The sequence below is a fragment of the Cryptococcus neoformans genome, chromosome 1 (genome assembly GCF_000149385.1).
Source record: "Cryptococcus neoformans var. neoformans B-3501A chromosome 1, whole genome shotgun sequence".
NCBI classification, from domain to species: Eukaryota; Fungi; Basidiomycota; class Tremellomycetes; order Tremellales; family Cryptococcaceae; genus Cryptococcus; species Cryptococcus deneoformans.
The window spans coordinates 375,555-399,731 of record NC_009177.1 but is presented as its reverse complement, the minus strand read 5'-3'; the positions used below and the strand labels follow the sequence as shown (position 1 = coordinate 399,731).

The following is a 24,177-nucleotide window of genomic DNA, read 5'->3' as shown; positions in this document are numbered from 1 at the left end:
GAGATGAAAAATTGAACGGGTATATAAAGCTACCAATTGTTCAAGGATGGATGCGATCGAAAACCAAAGTACAACTCAATTAGATACAATTCTCGCCATTATTAGCTAGCGTTTGCACTTCTGTTTCCCGGATTACCCTCAAGCAACCTACTATAACCAACCCAACCATGTCTGCTATTCTGCTCCGGTCCGGCAATGTTGCTCGCTCCACCATCCTTGCCGGTGGACCTTCGATCGGCGGTCCAATGACCCTCCGCTCTGCCTATTCGAGTACTCGTACTTTTTCCATTTTTACCAAGGCCAAAATTCAATCCGGCAATATGAACCGTGCTAGTCTATCACTACGGCCCAGTGTAAGGGAGGCGGAGAAATCTCAAGGGCCTGTTGTGGGATCAGAAGGCAAGGGAGTGGAAGGCCCGCACTATCAAGGTAACGCAACACCATTTACGTGACTAAGAGAATAGAATGCTGACACCTGCAGTATAGATCAAGCTTCGCACAATGTATTGTCGGATGCTTCGACCACCGGCGCTTGGACAATGTTCAATCCCATATACACCGAGAAGGTAAGCTTCCCGTCGATGTCTGTCTGCAAAGTAGGAGCTAACTTGCCGCTAGGAACTCAACACCGTTCAGGTCGTGGGAAGAGCCCCCGTTACATTTGGCGACAAAGCCGCTCACAAGACCGTCAAATTCCTCCGCAAGTGCTTCGATTTGCTAACCGGCTACACCCCCTATGAAGTCCCCGCTTCTGTGCTTGCTCAGAAACCCATACCCATCGCCGAGTTGCGCTCCAAGGGCAAGCTTTTGTCCGACCAGAAGTGGTTATTCCGAATCATCCTTCTTGAGTCCATTGCCGGGGTACCTGGTATGGTTGGCGGAACCTTGAGACATTTGAGGAGTATGAGATTGTTGAAGAGGGATGGTGGATGGATACATTCATTGTTGGAGGAGGCCGAGAACGAAAGGATGCACCTTCTGTGAGTGTTGTTTTGGATCTCGACTCGCTACCCCGCTGATGAGACCTCAAGCACATTCATGACCATTGCTCAGCCTGGCATCTTCACTCGGGCACTCGTTCTAGCCGCTCAAGGCGTCTTCTATAATGCTTTCTTCCTCACCTATCTCATATCCCCCAGGATCGCCCATCGATTCGTTGGTGCGCTTGAAGAAGAAGCTGTTCGTACCTACACGCACTGTATCTCCGATATGGAGGCTGGTCTTATCCCCGAATGGAAAGATATGCCTGCACCTGCCATTGCTATCGATTACTGGAGATTACCAGCAAGCTCGTCCCTTCTCGATGTGATCAGGGCTGTGCGGGCCGATGAAGCTACCCACAGGTTTGTCAACCACTCTTTGGCCAACTTGGATCAAAAGAGGGACTTCAATCCTTTCGCATTGTCAGAGGCTAGTCCTGAGGAACGTGGCAGCAAGTGGGGGTGAGTGACCTTATATGTAGGCCTTAAATGGAGCTGACTGTATATATTAGCTACACACGAGAAGAATCTGCCAGATTTGCTCTGGAACAGCAGCAAAAACTCATGACTGCCTCTGAAAAAAGTAAGGGGCTCGTTGAATGATGCTCATAAAAAACAATAAGGTTTTCAGTTAATACCCATATCATTATATACCTTTGTTGTACATATCAATATGCCCACAAACTGTCCCATTATCTTACTATAGTCGTGTTCCCCTCGTCGTTGCATCCTCATGTTCGAAATTTAAAGCCCCTCTATTTTCTGCTGTAAGCTTTGGCGTTGGTAGTAGGTACAGGCACAGACTGATAAGAAACTGAGGAACAGAGATAAGTCTGCGGCCAGCGGGAAGCCTCGGAGTCTGGAGCTAGTTTTCCATGCACTCTTTAACGGGCATAAAACCTATCTCCGCCTTATCTCTCCACCTCCTTCCGCCGTCATGCATCTCCGTCCGTTACGAATGGTAGTATCTGCTGAAATAGATAAAGCAGCAGCTCCATCAGATATCCACAGCTTCAATTACTCTACAACAGGCACTGAATGAGCAGATATTTTCATTGGTAAATCATAATGGCGACCGCTACGACCACCGCCGCTACCAGTCTTCTCTTTAAACAGGCGACCATTGCGGGAGCCCAAGTACCGCCTATGGCCATCGGTGAGTATTTACACCTCCGTAATATTGAGCTAGTTTGCAGAGGTGATCGACTATATCCCTAGGTACTTGGTCTTGGGGGGATAAAACCTGGGGCTATGAATCCAAAGACTTCGAGAATATTAAGGAGGCATGGAGTGCTTCTGTGAAGGCTGGATTGACCTTCTTTGACACTGCGTTAGTGCATCAACTACTTGATCAGCAATATGAAGGTTGATTCATCCGTTAGTGAGGCCTATGGTAATGGTGAATCCGAAAGGATCATTGGTCGTCTTATCAAAGAAGGAACGTCTGAAGAAAATAAAGCCAGGCTCTACATTACGACCAAATGTACGTCTATTGCCATCATCAATGCGCCAGAACCTTTAGCTAATACCTTTTGTACTTGCAGTCCTCCCTTTCCCCACCAGAAATGGCTTTTTCCTCTTCAATCCTCCAGTCGTAGAGCATCTAAAGGCCTCTTTAGAGAGATTGGGACTTGATTCAGTCCCCCTATATCAGTTGCACTCCTCTATCTCTCTAAATTCCCATGAGAAAATAGCAGCAGGATTGGCTCAATGTGTCAAGCTGGGTCTAGCCAAAGCTATCGGGGTTTCTAACTTCAGCAAGGATGAGCTGTGAGTCGTTCAAAAAAAAACCTCATAATGCAGACAGGTGCCAATGAAGTGCAGCATCAAGATGAGCGATTTGTTGGAGAAGCATGGGGTCAAAATTGCTTCCAATCAGATTGAATTCAGCCTTCTCCGCCAACTACCTGAAGAGAATAGGCTTCTGGAAGAGATGAAAAAGAGGGGCATCGCCTGTTTGGCTTGTAAGTTTTGGTTTCCATCATCAAGTACGTATGAGCCAATTGTTTCAGATTCCCCGTTGGCAATGGGACGCCTGACGGGCAAATATAATGCTTCTAACCCTATTCCTCCTGGACGAAGGTATGCCTTAATTATGCCAGATGGCTACAGTGTCCGTAAACTGACCTAATTGACAGGTTCAGCTCCCAATATAGCTGGGAACAACTTGAACCCCTCATTTCTGAACTGGGTACTTTGGCCAACAAGTACGAGGTAACGCATTCAGCAGTCGCTTTGAATTGGGTCATGTGTAAGGGCGCTATACCTTTGGGTGGTGCAAGGAATAAGAGTCAGGCGGAGCAAAATGCCAAAGCTGTGACTTTCAAGCTTACCGATGAAGAGGTTGACAGATTATCGAGTTTGGGATTCAGTGGAAAGAAGTAAGCTTTATGATGTAATGGTTGAGGCCAAAAAGCTGACGCGCCTGCCCCACCTATCAGCACTTGGTTCTGGCAACGAGGATAAAGACTTTTACTCGAGTAATACTACTACAGTTTGCTCTATCCCCTTAACACATGCGGACAATATTCCTGGTTATTCCAATACATCTAACAGGGTGGATCTGAGATGAGAACAGTAGTATTGTATTGCTATTTAATCAAGTATCGTAGCATACAACATCCATAGCCTCCCTATCCCACTCTTTGACCCACTTGATAACATCGCTCCAGGTCTTTGTCCTATGAAGTCCATGGTCCTTGCCTGTTATGATCTCCTCAAATGGGAAGGCCAGTCCTCTGGACATTCGCTCATCATAGTCCATGAGCTCAACAGGAGATGTCAGACCACTACGCGAACGATTCCAGCCATAGGCGCCAAATAAGAGGCAAGGGATCGGCGGTTCGGCCTTGACTATTGGTTCGAGGTTCCCGTGGTGATCGTCGATGAAGAGAGCTGCGTTGATGCGGCGGAGAACTTTAAGCTTTCCCAGGCCACCCTTCCCTTTACCCACACCTTCCTTCCAGATGTCTTTTAATTTATCGTTCAGCACATTCTCCCTCTCGATTGCGCTTTCCGTATCGCCCTTTTCCCCAATTTCAGGATAGGCACTGGAATATGTCCCTGTAAACCATGCAGCAGCGATCACATCTTCAGGACCAAAACCGATAGTGATGCCCTCTTGCTCTAGCCATTCTGCAACAGCTTCACGATCGGATTCCGGACGGGATGTGACGATGTGGATGGGATGTCCGAATGAGTGGAGAGTGCGAAGAGCTGCGGCGAAACCTGGAATGGGTGCTGTTTTTGGGAGGAGTTGGTTAAGGATCTTGACTTTGCGGGCAACGTCTATAAAGATCATTCAGCACAAGCCTAGGCGTGCAGAAAGGAGTCACATGCCAGCAGGAGATCCCCAGCCACGGTTCTGCCAGAAGACATAGGTTTCGAGATCATCTCTAAATGACATCAGCTCGGACATCACGGATATCAAAGGAAAGTACTCACAAGGTCAGATCGGTTCCATATTCGGTATTGTGCTCTGTGATCATAGCAAGCATGTTTTGAGTGCAGACATCATCGAAATCGATGGCGATGATCCTGTCATTGTGTACCGGGGAAGAGTCCTTGGCTGCTTCAGACACTTCAACCTCAGCATCGTGATCCGAGATGGTATCAGCAGGATTTGTAGAACCTGCATTAACAATGCCGACTTGCTTTTGCTGGGTAACGACAAAACATTCCCAGTCAGAGAAAGGGCAACGACCGTGCTTGCCCCTACCCATTTCAGGAGGGAAAGGTGAACCAAGCACGGAGCCGTGGACGGCAATCATAGATGTATCAGGTGAAGTCACTTCTGGAGTAGCCAACTGAGGCGTCTCAAGGCCGAACGTAGTACCAAGAGGTGAGAAGACTCCGCTATACTGTCGAGCAGCCTGCTTGTTGCGACCGATATTTGCGTCGACAGAAGGGCCTCCGCGGTTGGAGCTATCGGATGAAGCCTCCTTCTTATGGGTGTCATGGGGCGCATTGGGCGCCGCTGAAATAACATCCGGCCGGGTTTGGATATGGGGAAGAGAATTGCGGGTCATAATGTGTAGAACAGGATGCTGTAGTGCGACGAAACTAAACCAAGTATGTTGGAATGAAGGCTTACAGGTGATAAAAAAATAGGTTTCTGGATGCCAGAGCAGAAAGAAACAAGTTGCGAAGACACGAGATATAGATCATAATGAGAGAAGCTCAACAATGGTGACCTTTGTGCTCTTGTTGTAAGAGTACCAACGCTGTGTTCAATCCTTTCATGTGGATGGCCTTCTGCGATTACGACAATCCTTTCAGTAATTATGTCGTACATCTTTGAGACCCATAGGACGTCTGTCAAAATGTCTCATACTCAATGCAATGTAGGTGATATTGGTGATACTATCCATTCTTCGTCAGATCAGAGTTAACCCCACGTCCTTTCTGATCTTACCATGGTGATCTTCTTGCCATCTCCCTTTCCTTTTCGACTGCTATTCAACTGACCGTCTTGACGGCAAATCAATCTTCTCGCCCTCCGTTCCCGAGCGCATCCAAGGACTTGTCGTGCGTTGGACAGGTTTCTGACCCTTCGCTTTGAACTCGCTTTGTCTTTTCTCATTAACGGAGAAAAAGGCAAGAGAGCTGAGAACCACGAGGCCCATGATGAGGAAAGGGTTTGGACCCTTTCGAGGTGCCCGAGGAGGGCCAGATGCGAGGTTTTGGGTCGGTGGTGCAGGCATTTCTGTAGATGTTGTTTTTGAAAGTGTCCGAGATGTTCAGTGGAAGTTTCAATGGGCCGTTCTGATGGCTCAATGGAGCTCTGGCGATCCGGAGCAACAAATGTGATAATTTGGGCTAGAATCCGGGTTTTGAGGCTGAAATAGCTCGCATCGTGAAACGCGACTACGGATTCCCTGAAGTTGGGCCTCCACCTTTTTGTTGTTGCTGTGTGCCCGAACGGCGGCATGCCTCACACGCATATCGATTTCGTCGGTCATTTTTTCATTCCTCTGCTTTCCGTGTCCTCGCTTTGCATTTCTTGGGAATCGCAACAAAAACCGTCACCCACATAGGTTATTGGGAACGGCACTTATTTTCTCTCAAGTCGCTCCACTGGGACGATTACACTAGCGTTCGCGGCGAAATGTTGTCCCTTCTCTCATCTCGCTATACCCGTTATTCGCCCCTTCTCCTCCTATTTCTCCTAGGCTCGACTTTTCTCCTCTTCGAACGCTCCTCGTCATCCTCATCGACCCTCCCTAGATCTTCGATATACGATTACACGTCCCCCGCCACACATTGCTTTTGGCCGGGAACAAATGCGAGCGACGAGAGTGCTGCAACTTCGCAGTCAAAGATACCGGCAAACAAAGGTAATGTTGGTAAAATGAAAGAATGGATTGGCTGGGGAGATAGCGAAGAGGTCGATGAGGATGTGCCCTCGGGTGAGGGGTTTGCATGGGAGGGACAACTGCCGGACGTTGTCCCTGTCCGCGGAATTGAGAGGTATATGCTCGCTCATATCGAAGAACTTCAACAAGGTTATGACGCCAAACATGATTACGAAGAGTATGGTCTCAAGATTGGAAACATTTCCTTATCCGCATACACAGCTGAACTCCTGGAGACTTATAAAGAGTACCTTTTGCCCCCAGGTACACCACCCCCGAATCCGCCGCCCTCTTTTCTCCCGATCGTCCTCTCGAGGCTATCGCTGAGGCCACCGATCGCGCCCTTACCTCCCAGACCAAACCAGGTCATGACAACAGAGAAGTCTGTGGATGATTTACCGTGGCAGTTCCAAAGGTGGAAAGAAATAATGCCAGAGTGGGAAATCAAGTACTACGATGACAATGCTTTGAAAAACTGGGTGAGGGGAATGTTTGGCGGAACCAAGGCTGAGAAGATTTGGAAGAATCTCCCGAGGCAGGTGCTCAAGACGGATGTGTTCCGATACATGGTGAGCGATGCGCTAGCTCGTAATTAAGCACAGGCATTAACTACGGGCGCAGGCGATGCTGGTGGAAGGGGGTATCTACACTGACAGGTGAGTCAGGAAGTCCAGATCTCTGAGGCACCAGGCCTTGAAACATGCTGACGTGTCGTGTCTTATAGCGACAGTATGCCTTTCGATCGCGTTTTAGCCTGAGACATTATGCACTGACGTCCTTTCCCCTAGCCGCGCCCATCATTCACGCTGACCAATGGGGTCACCCATACAACCACCACACCTCCCCCCTTCTCACCCACCTCTCCCGTATCCTCTCCATATCCACCTCTCCTCATCTCCCTTCCTCCCACCCCCTCTCCTCCTTCTCTCCTGACGATGCTGGTACTATCGATGAAGAGCTCGACGTAGATGTCTCGACTGGCAAATCCACCATTTACGACGGACCATTAGTAGATGATGGAGCCGAGCTCGGTCAGCCTTCTTTGGTGGTCAGCGTGGAATCGGATGCTATAGACTTTGGCTGGCACAACTGGGTAAGTAGGGGCAATGATAAAGTCGGTTGGCGCAGTCGTGCTTATGTTGGGCCAAAGCGAGAAGTCGGCCTGAGCCGAGCTGTCCAGATCACCCAATGGACTTTCATGGCACGTCCTGGTCACCCAGTGTTCCTTGATGCTCTCGGAAGGACTCTACGCAAGTCGGAAGAGATGGCGAGGAAGGAGAAGGAGGCGAAGAAGAATGGTGAAGAGTTCATTCCTGAGACGGCTGTGAGTATCGTGGGCAGTAGGGCCTGATGCATGCTGATTTTGATCATAGCTCGAGTGGACTGGCCCAGGAGTCTTGTAAGTCTATAACATTCTCTCGAGACTGCACCCCGATAACGTCCGGTATCTAGCTCTGACTGTGTTTACCGATATCTAATCTCTCGATACGGCTTCAAGCCAGACGATCTCATACATAAAAAGGACCCTCTGCGGGTTGGTGATGTCTTGATCTTGCCCGCTGGATCCTTTTCGAGTGTGAGCCCGTTCGGAGACGAGCAGCAACGCAATTGGGCAGCAAGCTGGCATGGCTTCTTTGGTACGTGCAACCTGACCTGCTTTGACTCTCCCATCACTGATAATTTGCCTCGGCAGGCCGATGGCGAGGTGCCGATCCCGGCGTCCAGGAATTCGAAAGGTTGAAGAAGCTCAAGAAAGAAGCTGAGGAAGCTGAGAAGAAGGCAAAGGAGGAAGCTGAGGAGGCGGAGAGAAAAGCAAAGGAAGCAGAGCAGCAGGCCAACGAAACATCCGAGCAGGCCGACAAAAGCGCACAAGACGCTGAGGAAAAAGCAAAGGAAGCGGCCGAGGAGGCAGCAAGGAAAGCGCAAGAAGCTTCAGATAAAGTCGAAGCGCTTGGAGAAGAGGTAGAAAAGGCCAAAGAAGTGGCCGAGGGAAAATCAGATGGACAAGATGGAGGCAATGGCGAGTTTACGGAGAGTAGAGAAGAAACGGAGGAAGAGATGTTGGTGTAATGACAAAGTAATGGTAATTTTTGATAGAGAATGACGATCATCTCACTGCAGATCATGTATGAATAGCATAAATAGTGTACAATCGCCGGTCCGATCTTTCGAGCATGTGGCATGGGCCACGCTAAGTCCCTCCTGACGGCTTGTTGGCTGATGCTTGTTTTAGTTGGTCAGTGATGGAAGATGGTTGCACGCCCTGCTGTTGCTCCCTAGCGATTCGCTCTTCCCCTATATACGCGACAAACACATCATTACATTAGCATGGAACCATGTGAAGGCTTCGGTTTGGGTAACGCACAAGAGAGCTTTTCCATAGGCCTAGTACCCTTGATCTGAGCCTCCTTGCGACGAGCGTCAATCTCCTTCTTGGCGTAATAGAAGCTGACACCGGCAGCGACGATGAGGGCCTATTGCTTGATTATTAGTATTAATCCTGGGACCAAAAAAGTCGGTTTGTGTGGGTGAAGGTGGAGAGTTGCCGACTTACACCCCAGCCGTAAGCCTGGAGTCCATGTCAGTTTCCGAACCAGTTGTGCTGATCGTGACACTCACAACTGAGCCAGCAGTGTTCATTTTGTAAAGCTATGCTAGGTGGGAGGTTTGGGGAGAAAGAAAGAAGACAAAGGACAACAACGAAGTATGAGCTTGGTTCGTTATTCCGGTCAAACTGCTGCATCATATGCATGCATAATTATGTACCCGATTTTGCTTTTTAGTGCGTGGACTTTGAAAATGATTTGTATTCCGGCGAGCGAATTTGTAAATCCCCATTCTGGCTGTTGGTCTTCGCCCGACCTATTCCCGACAAATCATTTCTTATCATAGGATTTGATTAATTCTATTAGCAGGCGAATTAGGAATTGCTTTCTAGTTATAGTTTCTATTAGGGCGGAGGTAAAAAGCATTAGAAAATTCGCGACAAAAGAGCGGGATTCCGACCGATTACAAACGTAGAACTCGGTCATGTGAGATCTTTTGCCTCAAGCCCCCGCCACGCATTTAGCCAAGGCGCAACGCGCGAGAAGAAGAAGGTGATGCAAACGTGAAGAAGGAAGTAAAAAAAGAGAAAGGAAAAGGGGTTAAGACGACCGGAGAACACAGATGAAAAAGGAAGATGATTCACCCGAAGGGGTAGTACTGGCATGCATGCCCGCCTTTGCCCAGAGGAGGCTGAAGAGAGGAAGCTCGTGCCTTTTCGGTTTTCGGTGATGACGAATGGCCGGCGATAAATACAGCGGGATACCTACCGGCGACTGCCGCTTCCCGCTTAATGGCATCGCCACTGAGGAACTGGTCTCCCTTTTTGTCTCCTTTTTCCATCGCTCGCAAAGGCATCAGAGCTGCATCACCTTCACCGCCTCCCGCACCGTGTGCCCATTATTTCTCCACTACTTTCGGACTTTCCCCGTGACTTGACCGCGTGGCAGTGGTTCCTTGCCGGCTTGTTGGCTGTCCCGATCGCTCCCCTCCGCCCACCACCCCCCACCACCACTACGAAGCCCGCAATAATAAATCAACTCTAATAAACAACACCCAGCAATTAACGGATAGATATCTAGTAGGTAATTCCTGTGCATCCACTCCCTATACATTATATTCACCCTGCCATTCCTAGCGTCCACTTCTCCGTTATCTTGCACAGCCGTCGGAACTGCCCGTTGCCGTCTCCTTGACTGGCGCACTTAACTCTATCAGTCGCCCCTATAATCCACCAAAAAAATGGCAGATCCAGCCTCACCCCCATCCTTCGACGCCATCTTCGCCCAGCAACCAGTCCGTCGCTCCTCCTCCACATCCACATCCTCCTTTGCCAACTACACCTACTCAGCACTGCAGCAACACCAGCAGTTCAACTCGGACGCTCCTCTTGTCGACGAACCGCAATCCTTGTCAGAGCAAACTCGAAAGCAGCAGAGAGATCCAAGCAAGGACAGCAGTAATAAGCGATATTTAGATATGATGTCTGGACTTGCGGATGGTTACGGTGTGATCAACGGAAGAAGACAAGAGTCATTGAGAAAGGAGTCTCTGCCGTTCAATCCACAAGAAGATTCGACGCTCATCGCGACAGCACCGAAGCGAGGTGAGAGAAACGGATTGGGCCGTAATGGATACTCTTCACCTATAGGCGACATCATGTTTGGGCCAGAACAAATAATTCGTAATCAGCCTCAGCGACCTTCACAACAGCCATCATGGGGAGAAGGCAGGATATCTGAACAATCAGTCCACTATGCCAGCGTTCAACAGCCGCAATATAGTTCTTTCCAGTCCTCTGGACCCGGCGCAGGCTCGACCGGAATGGATTATTTGCCGCCTGGAACAGCAAGTTCAATGAATGACACAATGCTCTCTAATCAAGTTTCTCCGTATCTTAGTCATGACGCTGCAAGTGAGGGCCGGCCACAACAACAACAGCAGCAACAGCAAGGAGAATGGGGACAAGAGTTCATTGGAGTGGAGCAACAGCAGCAGTATGCTCAAGGAGAGGCTCAATCAAATGGGATGGAGGATATGTTGACGATGGGGGATGAAAGTCCCTTTGAAAACGAATTACAAAGAGTGTAAGTATCTCTTGAAAAGATCGTTTGACCCTGTCCAAGGATACCCTGCAACATGTGATATACTAACATGTTTTACGTTTTTAGAATATCGAACACCTCCCACCCTTCGCAGTATCCTTCGAGAACAACTTCACCTTTTCCTCAACAATCACAGTCCAATACAGTCCCGACTTCGACAGGTAACCATGTGCGGACAGAATCTTTTCCTGCTTCACGATCGCCAAGCCCGTTTCCACCTCAACAGGCATCTCAAACAGAAGCGCCCAATCATGTCGTTTCACCTCCAAGCATGGGGCAGCCCACTTATCCTCGTGCATCCTCTTCACCACGTACCAACCCTAACTCTCCATTTTTCAACAAACCGCAATCGCCTCCAGCTCTCATCATTCCCAATTCTCCTGTTCTCCCCAGTATTGTGACTCAATCCACATCAAACAATCACTCCAAAGGATTGAATCAGTCGCACACAAGACATGCTAATAATGGCGCTGGAGGATTATTTCCGCCGTCAAATCCAGCATTAGAACATTTGACTGGCATGGCGGGTATCAGCCCTATTGCACCCAATGCAGATGGACCGATGATCTGTATCCAGCCCAGTACACCGATAAGTGGATTGAAGGAAGGCAGAGGCTTATTTGATGCTGCTCTTCGTCGGGCTGGAGGTGCTCAGAGACAAGGACCGCAAGGACAAGGAGAGAGTCAACAGGATCAGCAGCAAGACGGTTTCAACGTTCCACCTCCACAATCGCACCCTTTACCACGGACATCATCTTCAGATCAGATCAATCAGGATGTAGAAATGCAAGGCATGGATTTTGCGGCGCAGATGCAGTCATACGAACAACAAGGCTGGGCTAGCGATACCTTGCGAATAGCAGGACCGAGCCGCCCACGAGCCAAATCTGATTCCATCATACCATCTCCTACGGCTGATTCATTTGATCGACAAGCGTTCCTCGCGTTCATCGGCGCAGGTAATGCTCAACCGCCCCCTTCGAATGTTGAGATGCAGCCTGGATATGTTGATGTCTCAGAGCAATGGCGCAATACTGTGAGCGCATGGAAGGCCGGCCTGGGAGGAGGCGAGCTCAGCAGCCAGCCTACGCTTGATCCGAGATTATTGCCAGGAAGGGAGAGCAATGAAGCGGTGTATCAGCAGCTGCTCATGCAGCAGCAGACTGGACAGTTGCCTAGACTCGATCCCGACCAATTGCATCAGCTCACTCAAATAGAGGCTCAACGCGCTCGCTTCTCTCTGAACACGAACGTAGCTCCTCCCAAGTATGAACCTGGCGAGTTCTCACCGACATCTATGGCATTCTATCAATCGATGGGGTTATATCCTCATGCAACTCCTGAAATGTCCGGTACTGTATCAGCCCCATGGTCACAGACTGCATTCGGTCAGGTTCCTGGACCGGGCCTGGTTGGTCACCCCGCGACAGCCGGACCCGCACAGCAACATTTCCTTACTCCCACTCTGTCTCATGCAACCGTTCGCCGTCGCTCATTTGGCGGTGGGGAACACCCTGCTATGGGGGCAGGAACACCTGGATACGGTATGGAGTTTAGTTCGCCATTCATGGGTAAATCGGTTGGTCAAATTAGGGGCGTGAATATGGGACATAGGCGAGCTGCGAGGAGCGAAGATTTTGGAAGAGGTGGTACAGGGTGGGGAGTGGGAGCGGGTGGCTCAACGTGAGTATCTTTCCTTCGTTGTGTACCTTGATTCCAATCAGTTCCTGGAAATTGCCACAAAGCGATTTCAGGGGAGTAGATCGTGTATCTTGCTTTATCTTGAAAAGGGCTGTGCTGAGGCTGTGTAATCTTTATCTTTTTGTTCACATAGCGCCGAGTTCTTGCAAAGTATTACAGGCGACGATGGTTCATTGCTTCCCCCCTCCAATCGAGGTCATGCAATGTCCCACTCTCGGCATTCATCAACATCTTCAATACGCTCCGCATCACCCGCTTTATCTATATCTTCTCAAGGCTCATCCTTCTCTCACCATTCACCACGCATGGACATGCCAGACAGTATGTACCCTGGTCATCCAATCATCGCACCAGCTACGCCACTTCAAGTTTCTGGACTGTATGAAGAGCAGCAGGCGCCAGCACGAGTGGCAAAGATGAAGGTCACCAGTGTAGCGACAGAAGTGGCCAGCACGAGTCGAAGGACGAATAGTGGGATCTTCAAATGTCCGGGTGAGTCACCCTGTTCCATGATTGGGCCTTTTTCTGTCGTAAAAAGATAAGCGCTGATGTCACGGAACCAGTGCCTGGATGCGGAAGTACGTTTACAAGGCATTTTAATCTCAAGGGACATCTGAGATCGCACAACGATGAACGGCCGTTTAAGTGTCTTTACGAAGGTTGCCCCAAAGGTATATTTTGTTGGTCTTTCGTGTACAATTTCTCATTAACAGCATCTTGTCTAGCTATCGTCGGTTTCGCCAGACAACATGATTGTAAACGACACATGCTTCTGCATGAGGGTTTGCGACTATTTGAATGTGAAGGATGTGGAAAGAAGTTTGCTCGTCTTGACGCTTTGACCCGACATCGTGAGCCGACTCAAGCCAAAAAGGGATGCGAGTGTACTGACGTTCCTCAGATAAATCTGAACAAGGTCAAGAATGTGCTATCACACACCCATTACCTACCAATTTTGATGGCTCACCTATGTCTGAGTCTCAATACAAGACGTACAAGGGCATCAAGTCTACTCCCGAAGGTAGCGGCAGACGGCAAAGTTCAACAGCAAGTGGTAGTGGCAGTGGGAGCGGCAAAAAGCGGTCGAAGAAGAGTGAAACGAGTGAAGAGGATTAATCGCCCGAGAGTCATAGCGCGCTGTGGATTGAGAATAAAATTGGACATTTCCTTTCTTGCCATTCGTATGGTCGCCAGGATACAAGACGTTGTGATCTTTAGCTTTTGTTTATCTAGATTTACTGTACCAATAACAAGACTCTATGTACCAAAAAGCTGCTTTTTGATTAGAACGAATCGACGTTCTTTTTTGGCGTCATCATGCATATGCGCGTATAATTAACACTAGATATGAATGGGGTGAACTGAGCTCATTCTTCGTTCCCTACGTTGCGGACCACCATCTTCTTTCACGTTCATGTGCTAATGACTCTGGGTTATTGGTAGATGGACTTGCGAAGGTACAGAGTCCCTTTATCTTGCTGGAATACGCGGATGAAGGACTCAAGTGCTGATTGACTTCTATCCCAGAAAAGGACGACAGAGTTGGCGGTAAAACCGACGCGACCGTTTTTTTGACGCACGGATCTCCTGTCATCCAACGTTCACTAGTACTAGATTCTCTGCTGGTGCGAATCATCTGGCACTTGCTTTTGTTGTTGTTGACACATGCCATCTTCCTCAAAAGTAGCTCTTTCTCTTCATTCTTTCATAAGCCATGCTCCAAAGGCCAACTTGGCCCGGACACTCAGCTACAGTCAGGAACTCTGCAACTCACCTCGTAAAGTAACATGGACGAACCACTACCTGACCGATCTCGCACGCCTACCGTTCAATTTAGCTCTTTGCCGATCGCGAGCCGTACCTCGCCTCATACCCCGCCCCGATCCCACTCTCCTCGTAACCGGCCTCGCTCACCCCCACCACTTGGTTCTCAGATTTCTCCGGTCCGTCACATCTCAACTTTAGTTGCTGAATCACTGCACCTCGACTTCGACGACGATGAGGACGATTTACCACTTCACGTCGAATTTTCGACAAGTCAAGGTCCGGAAAGACAATTTCCTTTGGCCTCTTCTTTCGACGCTCTGGCCTCTTACTCGCCCTCACGGCCTTCAACTCCGAGTCCTCAGCGCCGTACATCCAGAGACTACAATCCCGCTGACCATAGGCCTCATTCTCCCGGCTCGGATCTGTCGGACGAAGAAGACAGTTTTATTGATTCTCTTGATCCCCCATTTGCGCCTTACGCCGAGTCTAGTATAGCTATCATCCAGAGTCCCAGTGCACAAATGCCCAGCTCACCACACCGGAGACATTATCCGGACCAATCTGGAGGTTCCGCCCCCTCATCTCCTCTCGCACAGAGATCCATCGTTCGACCTGGTCCTATGGGAAGAGAAGCTTCAAATTCTGTCTCCCATGGGACAATAGATCCATTTATGGGGAGTTTGAATGTTATAAACAGTCCGGCTGCATCGAGTTGGTCTTCCCAGAGAGGAGAGCATATTGAGTATTATGCTGGAGCGCCTTTACAACCTAGGCCAGTCGCAGCCAGTGCACCAGAGTGGGATGATGTGGAGGAAAATGAAAATGACAAGGTCGATGCGCCAAATTCAAAGACTCTTGACAACAAAACTGATGGTGAAGTAAAAACCCCCCCGATGAAAAACCTCATATTTCGCACATCACTGACAATGACATTGGGTGTGAGTAGGCTCCATTACAGACAGACTTTGCCTGGGTAAATGCTGATGGGGCCTTTTCGGTTCTAATCAGTTCCTTGAAACACTTCTCGACAAAAAGACAAAATCACGCATTTCTGAGACGTTCGTCAATATCTCTGCAAAGTTTGTCGACGAGCAGATGCTATGCGGGGAGTCATTGGGTGTTCTTGATCACTGCTGCCGATTGTTCGAGATTGTCGGTTTACCCCCTCCAACTGCCGAGGTCGAGCTGGACGAGTACTTGTATAAGGCCTTTTTCCGGGGTGTCATTATCATTCTTCGGGACTTTAGGTCCAACCTTCCTCGGAATGACAGATCCAACAACTATACGCAAATCGTACACGACAACCTCGGTCTGCTAGACGCCGTATGGCTTTTCATACATACTGCCGATTTTTACCTTTTGGAAACCTTTTGGGATGTGGCCATGATGCTTGTTGAAGTATGTGAGGCGGATGCAGAGGGTCTGGTTGTGGCCTTGTGGTGCCAAGCTCTGGAAGTGGAGGTGGACAAGGCGGAAGATGAGGATAGAAACGGTGATATGAAATGGAGGGAATTGTCTAGGAAGCGCAAACAGAGGTTCATCAGTAATGGGAACCGCTTATTTGATGCTCGTGATACAAGTATTGGGCACGAAGATTTGCCTAGGGCGACGATGAGTGACCTTAAGGAAGCATGGAAGTATGGGAAGGAATTACTCTGTCCTCGAATGCCGTAGCGCATAAAGATGGGAGGACCAAGTAGTGTGACTTGTGATACGTGCTGTAGTTTGCGAATGGCTTGTAGCATGTAATATAACCAAGCGGCAGTTCTAAAGTTTTGCCGTGGCGAAAGTCGCTGTAGTACTTTGCCCAGGCACATCTCCAGTTTATTACTTATGTCATCATGAGCCGCCTCCACTTTGCTTACTGAGCAAAGAAGCCGCCGATACCGCCATCGTCGGGACGGCTGCAGATATAAAAATAAGAACAACAAACCAGCTCACCTTTATCTACATGAAAACTCACATTCGCCATGTCCAACGTCTTCCCATACCCCGCCAGAAAGGTCCAGGGCTACCCCACCTTCCTCCCAGAGCAACCACAGCCCATCGGTTCTCTCCTCGATGACAATGTGTACAAGCAGAACAAGAACCCTCCCAAGCTCTTCCAGCCCATCACTATCCGTGGCGTCACCTTCCACAATCGAGCCTTTGTCGCACCCATGTGCATGTGTAAGTATTGCCAGGCAGTCAGTGTACGGTCTAGTCGAAAGAGAACTGACCGACGTATGAGAGTAGACTCTTCGGATCAAGGACGTGCGACCGACCATCACTTTGTCCATCTCGGTAGCATGGCTTTGCGAGGATGGGGTAGTATCATGGTAGAGGCTACTGCCGTCGTTCCCGAAGGTCGGATCTCTCCTGAAGACATGGTAAAATGGCATCTCGTCTGAAGAAGAAATCAAACTGCGCGATGCTGACATTTTACGTCGATGTAGGGTCTCTGGGATGACTCTCAAATTGCCGAGCTTCAACGTATCGTCAAGTACATCCACGCCAACAAGGGTATTATTGGGATCCAAATTGCTCATGCTGGTCGAAAGGCTTCAACCCCTGCGCCTTGGAATGAAAGGGAGGCGAACGAGAAGGGACATTCCAAGGGCTCTGTAGTCCCGGAAGAGAACGGTGGTTGGCCTAGCAAGGGTGTGTATCTAGTCTTTTTTTTTATGGTTGACGCTGCCTGGGCTAACTTGCGCACAGTCGTTGCCCCTTCGGAGATCTCTTTCCTTGAAGGCGATTACCCGGACCCTATTGAGGCTAGCATCGAGTATCTCGAAAGCTTGAAAAAGGCCTACGCCGACACCGTCGAAAGGTGCAGCAAGATTGGTTTCGACTTTATCGAGATTCACGGTGCGCACGGTATGTGCCACTTTTTTCTACTCGTCCCATATACCTTCTCCGCTCTAATGTACTAACTTTATTACCCAGGCTACTTCCTTCACGAGTTTGTCGACCCCATCTCCAACAAGCGAACGGACAAGTACGGTGGCTCTCTTGAGAACCGTCTCCGACTGCCCTTGGAGATTGCCGAAATTGTCCGTCAGAAATGGGATAAGCCCCTATTCTACAGGCTTAGTGCTACCGACTGGCTCGAGGAGTCTCTCGGTAAAGAGAAGAACGCTAATGGCGAATGGGTCTGGTGGTATGTCCTCTCCCAGTCTCTTGTCGCCTCTTTAAGGATTATGAATCAATGATAAGGCTGACAAGAGAAATGATGATCAGGGGTATCGAGCAAACTACCGCTTTTGTTGGAAAGCTTGCTGAGCTTGGTGTTGACCTTGTGGACGTTTCTTCTGGTGGTAACGACCTCCGTCAAAAGATCGCCCCCGGTCCTTCTTACCGTAGGTTGTCCCTCATGTGTCTCCCGACTAGCCGTCAACAGCTAAATCATTTTCGATCTTTAAAAAAAAAACAGAACTCCCATTTGCCGCGCATCTCAAGAAGACGTATCCCGACCTCTTGATCGGTAGTGTGGGTATCATCACCGACGCTGAGCAGGCCAATGATATTTTGGAGCAAGGAAAGGCGGATGTCATCTTAATTGGTAGACAGTTGTTGAGGAATTTGGATTGGCCGCTTGATGCTGCTGTAGAACTTGGTGTGGCTGTTGCGCCAGCTGTCCAGTATGAGCGGTAAGTATATGTTCTCAAGAGAATAGAGGAAACAAAGAATAGTAGTGGCTGATGAGTAGTCGTTATTGTGTTTGTGAAATAGTGCTTGGACAAGGATGCTCGTCAAGCGCGAAACTCATGACCACACTTCCAAGAAGCACGGTGTCACCGAACTTCAAGGTCAGGAAGGTCAGGAGACCAAGACTCCTCCCGGGGAACACTCTTCTATTCCTTAAAGAGTTATGTAGCGAATAGTATACATTAGAAGCCGCCGTCAAAAAAGGGGCTGAAGTTACAGTTGGGCACACAAAAAGAAGAGGATAGAATGACAAGATGGCAAAGGTTGTACATGTCGTTATGCTATTGTTTTGTGCCTCAGGCCCTTTTACACTGTGTCTAGTTAAGATGTGATAGCAAGAAGACCATGAGTTTACGGTCAAAGTTGGTTTTATGAAAAGGAAAGGGTTCCTAACGGGCGTATGTCCCAAGGACGAATGGTCGAGTTTCATCATAAACCACAAGTCGGGAAGAGGCAAACATGTCTGTGTGGTAATCTGCCCATCGATTAGGAGGAGGAGGCGGTGGTAGATCACATGGAGGTGGTGGGGGCGGAGGCGGTAAGTCAGGGGGTGGGGACGGCGGAGGCGGAATATCTGATGGAGTTGGGGGCGGGCGGGATGATGCTGGCGACAGAGGCAAGGAAGAGGGGGAAGGGGAATCAGAGATAATGCTCATCTCACTCCCATCGTCCCCTTCTTCTTTACTTTTTTCCCGCTCGTCGGCATTGCCAAGCGTGACATCACGCATACTTGATCCTTCATCATCCTCATCATCATCAGCACCAAAAATGACAAGCTCTTCTCCAGGTTCGGGTGTAAGCCTGTGAGCCGTATCGTATGCCTCAAGTGAAGATATCCGGTCTTTCAGGAATTCTATCGGGTCTGTATATTTCTCCGTCAGCTCGTGACGGACGATGCGAGCGGTATACGTGATAGGTGTTTGGAGAGAAGAAAGGGGAAAGAAAAGGCATACTCAAAGCAGTTGTCCAACCGGGAGGATAACCCCATTTGGCGATATTCTGAATCCATTCATATTCGCGCTTATCCCATTGGATCTCATCGACCAGCATCTCATCCGAATCCGAATCATCGACCAGCATCCTAGCAGCGCGATCCAACTCTTTCCCAATTTTCCCCGGCCGGAATTTCCCCAGCAATTCCAAACGCCGTTCTTTCTCCTGTACTGTCACTCGCATGTTCAAATAATCGTGGAGGTACCGCTCAGTCCGTGGAGGGGGTAGGTTGTCCCTCGCGTAAAAGAACAGTTCTCGAGAGTGGTTGATCTGGAGGTGGTTACGCGGGTATGGGCAATGAGTTAGAGAGTGGCCTTGTTGGAGGCAGTTCCAGCATTCGCTATATATATTATACTAGTCAGTCATGAGTTGCGAGTAAAGGGAAGGACATGTATGACTTGCCCATGGAAGGATGGTAGATCAGCAGGCTCATTGGGAGGTTCGCCATCATCGTCGTCATCAAAGATGATAGAGTTGGAATCGTCTTCCACATAGCCCCTCATTGGCTCGATATCGACAGTCCAGTCATCTTGCTCCAGTTCCCCTTCTTCCAATTCCTCCTCTGCTGCTGCCGCTGCCTTTGGAGGGTACTGCCGGTGCAGATGGACAATTTCTACGTCGGATCCTATAGACACATCGCTAAAGTCTTTAAACGTTCTTTTCAGGATATCGGTGTAGCTGGAGCCTTTTGCAGACTCCCCTTCTGCCTTGTTGCTTTCGTGCTGGGTATACTCTCCAACGGGAGAAGGGAGGTGGAAAAAAGTTCGGCCGAGAGGTGTACGCCACGGTGGGTCTGGAGGCATCTGATTGCATGTAGGAGTAGTATCTTGGGTAATCTGCAGGGACGGAAAGCGTAACACTGAGCGATAGGCTTCAAACCTCTTCTTGACTTGATGATGCTCTACTGCTTGCTTTCCCCGACCGTCTCGCTCGTCTCCTCCAGCTCCTTCAGCTTTTGCTCCCTCCATTCCTCGAGCACCTTTGCGAGTTTTCCGTTGTCGATCCTGTGCTTCTGAACCCGCTTGTCCTCCAGGTGGAGAACAGGGATATCGTACTGGTAGAGTCTCCTCCACTTTTTTGCCTCGCGCGGGTCTACGCCTTGCGGTGGTGCGCGGATGTTGAAGAGTGTGAGGTCGAACGGGTGTGTCTTTCTGAGGAGAGCGAGCTGCTGCTTTGCGACCTGTGGCTGTGAGCTGTACTCTACGCTGTACTCTACTCGCCGGCTGCGGACCTACCTCGCAGAGAGAGCACTCCTTGCCGCCTGTGTAGAGCGTGAGACGGGGCAGCGGGAGGGGGAGCCGGGGCATCGTGCAGTGCAGAAGCAAACTCGAGCCGCGCCAAAATATGTCGCTCTTCATCTCTCTTTCCTCCACGCACAATGCCAGACTCGGACTCGGACAGCTCAACAGACTTCTTCATCTCAAAGCGCAAGCCAAATCTCAGGGCGACCAGTACGTACCGTCTGCGCGGAGACTCTCGCTGAACACTTCTCGCAGCGCCGCCTCCGATTCGTTCTCCGTCTCCCGCACCCTCAGACTCGGAAGAAGACCCCGAAGGCAGCGGGCGCAAGAAGAAGAAGCGCTTAAATTCAAGAAAGCCCCAGTCAAAGCTGCCGGAATGGGCCAGGCAAACCAACGAGCAGAGAAGAGAGAGGAAGAGAAGCAGTGTTGCACGAGCAAGTACTGAAACACGGGATCGGGAACGGAGTACTTCTTTGCAAGTCTTTCATGTCTTGAGCGCTGAGCTTTGTCACTGAAAATAGACTGACCCGAAACAGGTTCACGACCACTGCTGCAGAGGACGGAGGTGGCAAAAAGAAGGAAAGAAGAAGAGTAGAGCTCACGCCTCCACCGGTCATATCTGAAAAGAAGAATCAAGAACTTCGAGAACTAGTCCAGCAAGTCTTTCGGATTCTTGACTGCCGTTGGTCCTATGCTAACCTACAGACAGGCGGATGTATGGAGGAGGGTCTGCTTTAGACTTGTTAGATGATGACGATGTCGAACCTCAAGCTATATCTCCAGTCGCATCATCACCGCAAAAGGAAGAAGTCGTCGATATAGTCGTCAAGATGGAGTTGGACCCTGTTAAGAAAGCTAATGCACCCGCTGCCGCCGTTAGAATGTACGAACGGCCTACAACTTTGAAACTTCGCCGAGTAAGTCATGTGTATTCCCAGAAAACATCACAAACAGTGAGCTGACTTTGGGGACTTTCTTTCTTTCCGGGATGCAGGAAGAAACAATGTTCAGAGCTTTGGAAGTGATGGGCGATAAGCTCCAAAGGGCTCCCGACGATATCATCTTGATCTATGAAGGGAAACGAGTTTATTCTCGAGATACAGCACGACAACTTGGTATCCTCGGAGGATCCTCTGTGGAAATGAGTCCGTCATTCTTCTCTCTTCACCCTGTATCGTCCTCGCTAACGTTTGCAAATGGTATTTATCTATCAGAGGGTTACGAAAAGTCTTACTGGGACCGACTTGAAGCCGAACGACTTAGACGGATCGAAAACTTTGACCTCGACTTTGATCGCTCACCATCCCCTCAACTTATCCCCCAAGCCCATGCTGAGGTCTCTGCGGCTTCCAAATCCAAATCTCAACCCCAATCCGTCGGCGCTTCTCAACTATACGCCGGCCTCGCACCCCTTGTCGTCGAACCTCCTTCAAATCCTTACACCCAAAATCTCGCCCGCGCCAACAGCGACTCCCCTGCAGTAGCGGAAGATTCGATCAAGCTTGTGGTCAGGGGTGCGGATGGTAAAGAGGCGAGGATGAAGGTCGCAAAGACTGTGACAGCACACACTGTCCTCCGGTTCTACTGCAAAAAAATCGATAGACCAAAGGATGATGCGAATAAAATGGAATTGGTGTTTGATGGTGAGACGATGGGAAAGGATATGACTGTTGGCGACATGGATTGTGAGGATGGTGATATGCTTGAAGTCAGAATACTCTAATCAGGGTTTGTTTGGATAGATTTGGATAAAGCAGAAAACTTTTATAATTTTATAATTTTTTGGTTTCTGGAGAACGATACCACGTCTCACGGTTTGCTCGGAGAGTACCCATATGTGATTTCTGTATTTCTGTACTATTAAATGCATCTCATCATGTACTGCAAAGTTGATCTTTTGATTTTTTTATCTGTCAAACCCGACGTTGTGGATAGTTTTTGATCCCGAGGCTGCCTCAACGTTTTCCAGGTAGTCCTAAAGCCCAATGCATTCATCTACTCTAAGGGTACGCCTTTTATATCTTCTTCAGCTCTACGAGCTGACTCATCTTCCCCACACTTTCCCTGCACCCTCCGCTCGGACCTCTCTCCTCCCTAACGCCTCCCCGCACGGTCCTCCTACTCTTCCTCCCGCCTTCCTCTTACGTACTCTTCCTCCTACCCTCGTCCCTTACAGAGAAGAGTTGAAGTCTTCTTCGGCTTTCTGCGCTGCAGCTCGTTTACCTGCAGATCCAAAAGTTATTTCATTATCAACGATCAAACAATTACTGTGCTCACGCTCCCCAAGATCTCTCAAATGCTGCTTAAACACCTTTTCCCTCTGGTGATCATCTCTGCCAAAAGCATAAAATCTCCTATCCTTCTTCCATTTTTTTCTAAAGTCATCCCATCTCGTCCTAGTACTTGTCACTTCCTTATCCAGCAAGGCTTGGTATTCCTTCTCTGGCTCTGCCTTCTTCTCTTCCGCGGAAGAACCCTTCTTGAGGCGTTTGGCCCGACCAACTTCACGGCAGTACTCTTCATACACCTCACGTCGGTCTTTCGTAGATGAGAGAAGCACGTAGCGCGGATCGTTGATGAATAAGGGCAGGGATTGATCCCAGGGGGCAAACGGCGAGATGTCCTTTTCAATGAGCAAAGCCTTGAACAATGCACGTCCTTCTTCGACAGAAAAGTTGACCTTTTCAGGGACGGCAAAGGCCTTTTTTGCGGCTTCGGCCTCTTCTTTTTTAGTCTTTTCATCTTGCTCTTCCAAATCCTTTTTGGTTTGAACATCCTTCTCGGCGAACTCGGCGGCAACAGCCTTCATCCAGGCCTCTTCGTCCTCTTCGCCCTCTGGGCCAACCACGTCCTCCCCTTCTTGCTCTTGGTCTCCCACTTTGGCCTTCTTCTCCTCCGGTGCATCATCTTCGCCACCCTCCCTCTGTTTCCTCTTTCTCTCCTTTTCTGCCTCTTCCTTCTTCCTCCTCTCAGCATCTATCTCCGCCCTGATCCTCTCCAGCTCTTTCAGCTTTTCAATCCTCTTCTGCTCAAGCCTCTCTTGCTCCACTTTATCTTTTTCCTTCTTTTTCTTCCTCTCCTCCTCCTCCAGTTGAGTTACAGCTTCCTTGATCTCATCTGGAACAGTCCATTCCGATCTTTTGTTCTCCTTTTCAAAGTAAAACACATTCCCTTCAGTTGCCGTGATTCGCATCCAGCCAGTACCGGGGATCGGCACCTTGTCCTTGGGCTTTTCCTTCTTCTTCTTCTTCGTCTTTTCCTCACCAGCTCCCGTTCCGCCTGGGGTAACTGCGCCATGAACTGGAGACCCAGTGGGTGGAGTGGTCCCGAGAGGGAAGGGAGGGAAAGTGGGGCGGATGTATGTCGATTCGCGAGTTTGAGCGTTATAGTAATAAGGCGTTATGCCATCCGGGGCTATGCTTACATGCGTCAGCACTTTCATTCACCCTCCACGCTTACTCGGAATAAAGATCAATAGGACCTACCTCTATGTTCGGACCATCCAGGTGGAAGGAGGGGATGCGGGAACCCTCCCACACTGAAGGGCATCCCCGGAGATGGACCTGGAGGAAAGCCGAATCCCGGAGCAGCAGGTGGGCGGAACGACGGGGCAGCAGGTGCACCTGGTTGAGGGATGTATGGCACATTGGCGACTGGAGGTCTTCCCGGAGGAGGTCCAGGAGGATCACCGGACATTCTTGTTTTCAGTTGTGGAACGATGCTTGGTGATGAAATGGAGAGCACGTCCGGAAGCGCTGGAATGTTTCTCTGTCAGAGGCTATTTCGCGACCACTTGGGTTTTGCA

At 49.5% G+C, this 24,177-nt stretch overlaps 11 protein-coding genes across 13 annotated transcripts; 7 read left to right on the top strand and 4 right to left on the bottom strand.

Moving 5' to 3' along the window:
* Nucleotides 1-167: 167 nt before the first annotated feature.
* Nucleotides 168-1,583, top strand: CNBA1450 (hypothetical protein; the record flags this gene model as incomplete). Its single annotated transcript, XM_773052.1, has 5 exons — nucleotides 168-429; nucleotides 487-566; nucleotides 619-980; nucleotides 1,032-1,442; nucleotides 1,493-1,583. 5 exons carry the CDS (start codon nucleotides 168-170, stop codon nucleotides 1,581-1,583), a joined length of 1,206 nt encoding a protein of 401 aa, XP_778145.1.
* A 465-nt stretch (nucleotides 1,584-2,048) lies between these two features.
* On the top strand, nucleotides 2,049-3,446 carry CNBA1440 (hypothetical protein; the record flags this gene model as incomplete). The annotated part of the gene is made up of 8 exons (XM_773051.1): nucleotides 2,049-2,136; nucleotides 2,199-2,310; nucleotides 2,363-2,463; nucleotides 2,525-2,750; nucleotides 2,805-2,944; nucleotides 2,993-3,062; nucleotides 3,119-3,361; nucleotides 3,422-3,446. 8 exons carry the CDS (start codon nucleotides 2,049-2,051, stop codon nucleotides 3,444-3,446), a joined length of 1,005 nt encoding a protein of 334 aa, XP_778144.1.
* A 133-nt stretch (nucleotides 3,447-3,579) lies between these two features.
* On the bottom strand, nucleotides 3,580-5,683 carry CNBA1430 (hypothetical protein; the record flags this gene model as incomplete). The annotated part of the gene is made up of 4 exons (XM_773050.1): nucleotides 3,580-4,268; nucleotides 4,316-4,344; nucleotides 4,425-5,042; nucleotides 5,448-5,683. The coding sequence occupies 4 exons, from the start codon at nucleotides 5,681-5,683 to the stop codon at nucleotides 3,580-3,582; spliced, it is 1,572 nt and encodes a 523-aa protein (XP_778143.1).
* Nucleotides 5,684-6,087: 404 nt separating this feature from the next.
* CNBA1420 (hypothetical protein) lies at nucleotides 6,088-8,404 on the top strand (the record flags this gene model as incomplete). Its single annotated transcript, XM_773049.1, has 8 exons — nucleotides 6,088-6,903; nucleotides 6,956-6,990; nucleotides 7,059-7,063; nucleotides 7,123-7,427; nucleotides 7,485-7,658; nucleotides 7,708-7,733; nucleotides 7,787-7,971; nucleotides 8,028-8,404. The coding sequence occupies 8 exons, from the start codon at nucleotides 6,088-6,090 to the stop codon at nucleotides 8,402-8,404; spliced, it is 1,923 nt and encodes a 640-aa protein (XP_778142.1).
* Nucleotides 8,405-8,525: 121 nt separating this feature from the next.
* Nucleotides 8,526-8,974, bottom strand: CNBA1410 (hypothetical protein; the record flags this gene model as incomplete). Its single annotated transcript, XM_773048.1, has 4 exons — nucleotides 8,526-8,629; nucleotides 8,700-8,808; nucleotides 8,889-8,903; nucleotides 8,954-8,974. The coding sequence occupies 4 exons, from the start codon at nucleotides 8,972-8,974 to the stop codon at nucleotides 8,526-8,528; spliced, it is 249 nt and encodes an 82-aa protein (XP_778141.1).
* Nucleotides 8,975-10,120: 1,146 nt separating this feature from the next.
* CNBA1400 (hypothetical protein) lies at nucleotides 10,121-13,800 on the top strand (the record flags this gene model as incomplete). The annotated part of the gene is made up of 6 exons (XM_773047.1): nucleotides 10,121-10,965; nucleotides 11,050-12,666; nucleotides 12,818-13,176; nucleotides 13,248-13,355; nucleotides 13,398-13,535; nucleotides 13,586-13,800. The coding sequence occupies 6 exons, from the start codon at nucleotides 10,121-10,123 to the stop codon at nucleotides 13,798-13,800; spliced, it is 3,282 nt and encodes a 1,093-aa protein (XP_778140.1).
* A 671-nt stretch (nucleotides 13,801-14,471) lies between these two features.
* Nucleotides 14,472-16,125, top strand: CNBA1390 (hypothetical protein; the record flags this gene model as incomplete). The annotated part of the gene is made up of 2 exons (XM_773046.1): nucleotides 14,472-15,389; nucleotides 15,460-16,125. 2 exons carry the CDS (start codon nucleotides 14,472-14,474, stop codon nucleotides 16,123-16,125), a joined length of 1,584 nt encoding a protein of 527 aa, XP_778139.1.
* Nucleotides 16,126-16,421: 296 nt separating this feature from the next.
* Nucleotides 16,422-18,295, top strand: CNBA1380 (hypothetical protein; the record flags this gene model as incomplete). The annotated part of the gene is made up of 8 exons (XM_773045.1): nucleotides 16,422-16,620; nucleotides 16,687-16,820; nucleotides 16,887-17,091; nucleotides 17,149-17,307; nucleotides 17,377-17,590; nucleotides 17,647-17,789; nucleotides 17,864-18,080; nucleotides 18,163-18,295. The coding sequence occupies 8 exons, from the start codon at nucleotides 16,422-16,424 to the stop codon at nucleotides 18,293-18,295; spliced, it is 1,404 nt and encodes a 467-aa protein (XP_778138.1).
* A 232-nt stretch (nucleotides 18,296-18,527) lies between these two features.
* On the bottom strand, nucleotides 18,528-20,550 carry CNBA1370 (hypothetical protein; the record flags this gene model as incomplete). Its single annotated transcript, XM_773044.1, has 4 exons — nucleotides 18,528-19,000; nucleotides 19,092-19,471; nucleotides 19,534-20,317; nucleotides 20,367-20,550. The coding sequence occupies 4 exons, from the start codon at nucleotides 20,548-20,550 to the stop codon at nucleotides 18,528-18,530; spliced, it is 1,821 nt and encodes a 606-aa protein (XP_778137.1).
* Nucleotides 20,510-22,095, top strand: CNBA1360 (hypothetical protein; the record flags this gene model as incomplete). Of its 2 annotated transcripts, none has more annotated exons than XM_773042.1 (6): nucleotides 20,510-20,582; nucleotides 20,667-20,847; nucleotides 20,909-21,028; nucleotides 21,082-21,289; nucleotides 21,367-21,517; nucleotides 21,587-22,095. In XM_773042.1, 6 exons carry the CDS (start codon nucleotides 20,510-20,512, stop codon nucleotides 22,093-22,095), a joined length of 1,242 nt encoding a protein of 413 aa, XP_778135.1. The 2 variants fall into 2 exon arrangements, with proteins under 2 accessions (XP_778135.1, XP_778136.1); XM_773043.1 differs by having other exon boundaries at nucleotides 20,628-20,847.
* A 447-nt stretch (nucleotides 22,096-22,542) lies between these two features.
* On the bottom strand, nucleotides 22,543-24,068 carry CNBA1350 (hypothetical protein; the record flags this gene model as incomplete). Of its 2 annotated transcripts, XM_773040.1 has the most annotated exons (3): nucleotides 22,543-22,595; nucleotides 22,650-23,786; nucleotides 23,858-24,068. In XM_773040.1, 3 exons carry the CDS (start codon nucleotides 24,066-24,068, stop codon nucleotides 22,543-22,545), a joined length of 1,401 nt encoding a protein of 466 aa, XP_778133.1. The 2 variants fall into 2 exon arrangements, with proteins under 2 accessions (XP_778133.1, XP_778134.1); XM_773041.1 differs by lacking the exon at nucleotides 23,858-24,068 and having other exon boundaries at nucleotides 22,650-23,814.
* Nucleotides 24,069-24,177: the final 109 nt, after the last annotated feature.